The 3558-nt window shown below is 39.4% G+C and overlaps 1 protein-coding gene across 1 annotated transcript; it reads right to left on the minus strand.

Annotated features, from left to right (window-relative positions):
- Positions 1–510: 510 nt before the first annotated feature.
- On the minus strand, positions 511–3260 carry muc3a (mucin 3A, cell surface associated). Its single transcript, XM_032544503.1, has 4 exons — positions 3111–3260; positions 1987–2148; positions 1216–1323; positions 511–643 (listed from the first exon to the last, which is right to left on the minus strand). The coding sequence occupies exons 1-4, from the start codon at positions 3245–3247 to the stop codon at positions 631–633; spliced, it is 420 nt and encodes a 139-aa protein (XP_032400394.1). The 5' UTR covers positions 3248–3260; the 3' UTR covers positions 511–630.
- Between the last annotated feature and the right edge of the window lie 298 nt (positions 3261–3558).

Raw genomic sequence — 3558 nt, forward strand, 5'->3', positions numbered from 1 at the left:
TCTCAGGCATTCCAGGATGTTCTGATCTGAGGTCTGTTGATCATCATCTGTGGAAAGAAAGAAAGAAAGAAAGAATTATTAAAATGAGAAAAACCATGTGCTAAAAACAGCACTTAACCCACCTCTGTGTTTCTGTAGATGTGCACTGACAACCTTACTCTCAACTCGTAAAAAACTAATGCTAGGTCAGTGGATCTCAGCGATTGGTGTCGATGCAAAAAAAATCACCCTTTGCCATCTGTACGGAACGTAAACGTCAGGCTATGGTGTAGGGTCTGTGCTTCCACGTAACTATGTACATAGCCACGGTGTAGATTTAACGCAGAAGCATATATCATGCTTATTTATGACGCTAAATGACAGTTTTTGCGTCATTAACAAACGCAAACTTTGAGCATCGCTTTTAGACGTGATGGGAGTGAGAATGTATTGGCACTGACCAGGTTTGCTGGAATGGCTCTGTGGGGTCCAGCATCAGAAGAAGGAGTGTTGTGTCTGCGTACTGGCTGTAATGGTAGGTAGATGCTTGCAGACGGGCTCCAATGTCTGCTGTCAGTATCCAAAGATGGTTGGCTGAGCTGGTAGACAGGTGCAGGATGTCTGTCAACCTCTCTGTGGACGGCATATGCTTCAGGTGCGAATGCTAAAAATAGAACAACAAAGGTTTATTTACATACATTTCACCAGAATAATTTCAGTATATGCTTGTACAATCATTTCAGGATGACCAAAACACAGCTCAATACTGGCCGGCAAAGGCAGAGAGCAGTAACTATGGAATCAAGTTTTAAAAATTAAAATAAAAAGGTTTTAATGTTTTCGGGCTGAACTGGCCCCTTAAAAAATAAAAAATATTTTATCCCATAAATCATTGCCCCAGAACCTACATGATACCTGCAGATACTGCACGTTGCCTTTGCAATGCAAAGGGGGAAAACGCAGTATGTACCAACAAAATGTGTTCTTTCTGCCCCATGATAAAAAAGTTAAGAAACCCAATGTAATGTGTCCGTCTGTGTCTGTTTGTCGGACTACTATTACTATCGATATGTTAGAATAATGAAAAATACTTTACAATTGACTACATTTGAACATGTGATCTTTACCCTGTGTATATACAATTCAATACTACAAATACAAAATTGTATCATTGCTGTGAATGCAAAATGAAGTGTGTGTGTGTGTGTTTGTGTGCGTGAGTTTAGTTTAAAATACTTTACAAACTCACCAGCATTATATGTGCCAGTGGCGCTGTTGGCTCTGGACCACTCAAAGTCTTCAGCCATCCACTGATTCACCTGTTTGTTTTTAATGTCTTTATTCCTGCAAACACAGAAGAAAAAGTCATGTTTTGTTATTTCAAAAGATGTGCAGTAAATATACTTGACCATAAAGAGGGGGATTAACTGAAGAGAAACAGCTTTGGAATGATGGTACCATAATTGGCCACTGTCTTCTGAACCAGCAGATAGACAGTATATACAGTGTATAGCACGCAAATCAATGAACAAGAGACAAATTCTTGTTGTTTTAGAGTTCACTAAACTACAAAACTGTTTTCTCAACAGTTATCAGGACATGGACAGTGGGGATTTTACTTGTGAGATCATCAGCACAAGACTGTATTTATCGGGTAACATTTGTCTGTTGTTAGGAAAGACTAGGATTGGAAGCCACTATTCTTATAAATCCACCTGTGATGAGGGATATGTGATGCCACAGTCAGCTAATGTCATTGCATTCAACAGTGATACAATAGTTCACAGAATCCCCATGATTACCACAAATTGATCTCCTGCCTTTTAATCGCGGAGCGTAGGTCCTTCCCATGAGGATCGTAGTAGACCTCACGGTGCCACGCGACTACGCAGGCACAGTGTAGCTCTCCGTGTGAAAAGCCCTTCATGGTGTAATGTTTCATGATTTTTTACCAGGCTATCAAAAAAAACGTTTTCGAGCAACTAGTAGTTTCTGTGTACAGCTTACAGTGTTTGCTTGCGTTTGCTGATCATCAGGTATGCAGTTAAGGCTCCCACCGACACCAACAGGCAAGCAAAGGTCACACTTAACCCTATGTAGAAAGCAGTCCTCACTATAGGGTAGCTACAGTCATTGCCCAAGTACCAAGTGGAATCCACATGTTGGCATCTGGAAAACAGCAGACAGAAGCAGAGATCCAAAAGTGGATTCAGAGAATAAAAAAGTAAATTTAGAGCCTAAACAAGTGGATTCAGAGACTAATGCACAATAAAAGAATAAATTGTAAAATGTTTCAAACAAAATACGTATAAACACCATAGCCATAGAAATTATAAGGCACCAATAAAATAAGTATGAGGATTATCACTAAAACTATAAAAGGATAGAACATCATGTTAAAGCCAGACTGAATGAGTAGGTTATTCTTCTACGTTTATAGTTATCATTATTTCCAGCTTTCCTCAGATCCTCCGGCAGGCTGTTCCAACGTCTCGGTGCGTAGTGGAACAGCTAAAGAAGAATAGCTGGAGGATCTGAGGGGCCCTTTTGGTTCTGCTGGAATTTAAAATGTTATGTGTTTAAACATTGTGTGTGATTCGCATTATACATTAGACATTTAAGCTAAAAGACCAAAGCATCATTTCAACATAAATGAAGACATTTAGCTCCAACAGTTCCTAAACTAAAAGCATTCATAAGTGGTAGTTTGGTGCCCGGCTGTAGAGGGCCAGTGTAGAGATTTTAAAAATAAACTTTTCTGATTTCACCCCTGCAATAACAGCACTTTCAACGTGTACAGTCTATAAAAAAAAAAGAATATGGAATTCCCTACAAAATAACTAGGGTAAAGATTTACGGTTGAAATGTATGACCCTTTTTGGATATAGACCTTTGGGTTCATCCGTACAACTCAACTCAAAATAATACGCCATCTCTCAACTTGGACTAAACAAGTAGTAGTGCAAGGAAGGTTGAATATTTTGTCTTTGGCAAAATGACAGAAATTGGCTGATATTGTCAATTTACACTATTAACCATACTTAATATTTAACTGTTGAATTTGTTTAGCGGATGTCTTTATTATAAAATTTCTTCTTTAAAGCACCGAACTGAGAGCTCAGTCAACTTACTGGCAAAGAGGTCCAGAGCCACTGAACAGTCTGCAGATTCCCTTATTGTAGCATGTTTTAGGGCGTGGATGTAGACTGTTGCATTCAGTCACACACTTGATGGCTCCATCAACAATGACAGCAACTAAATTGCCCATGAAACTTTTACATGCAGCTGGTGAGAAAAACACAGACATAAAGAGTTCAGTAAGTTTATCGTCAATTCTAGCTTTGGTAAATGTGCATTTACACTCTGTGGCTACAGTGCAGTGGTACACCTTTTCAACTTCATGCCTTCAGAAACACCTCACATTTGTAAAGGCCTCCATTCAAATAGGTGCTTATCGTGCCATGTAGCCATAGAATATTGGTCATACAGTATGCTGTAGCAATGGTAGTCTATATCCACGACGTTCCACTTTCTGGGATTGCTCCGGTGCAGCCGGAAATTCCGCTGGATGTTTCTATT

The sequence above is a fragment of the Etheostoma spectabile genome, chromosome 19 (assembly GCF_008692095.1).
Source record: "Etheostoma spectabile isolate EspeVRDwgs_2016 chromosome 19, UIUC_Espe_1.0, whole genome shotgun sequence".
Classification (NCBI taxonomy): Eukaryota; Metazoa; Chordata; class Actinopteri; order Perciformes; family Percidae; genus Etheostoma; species Etheostoma spectabile.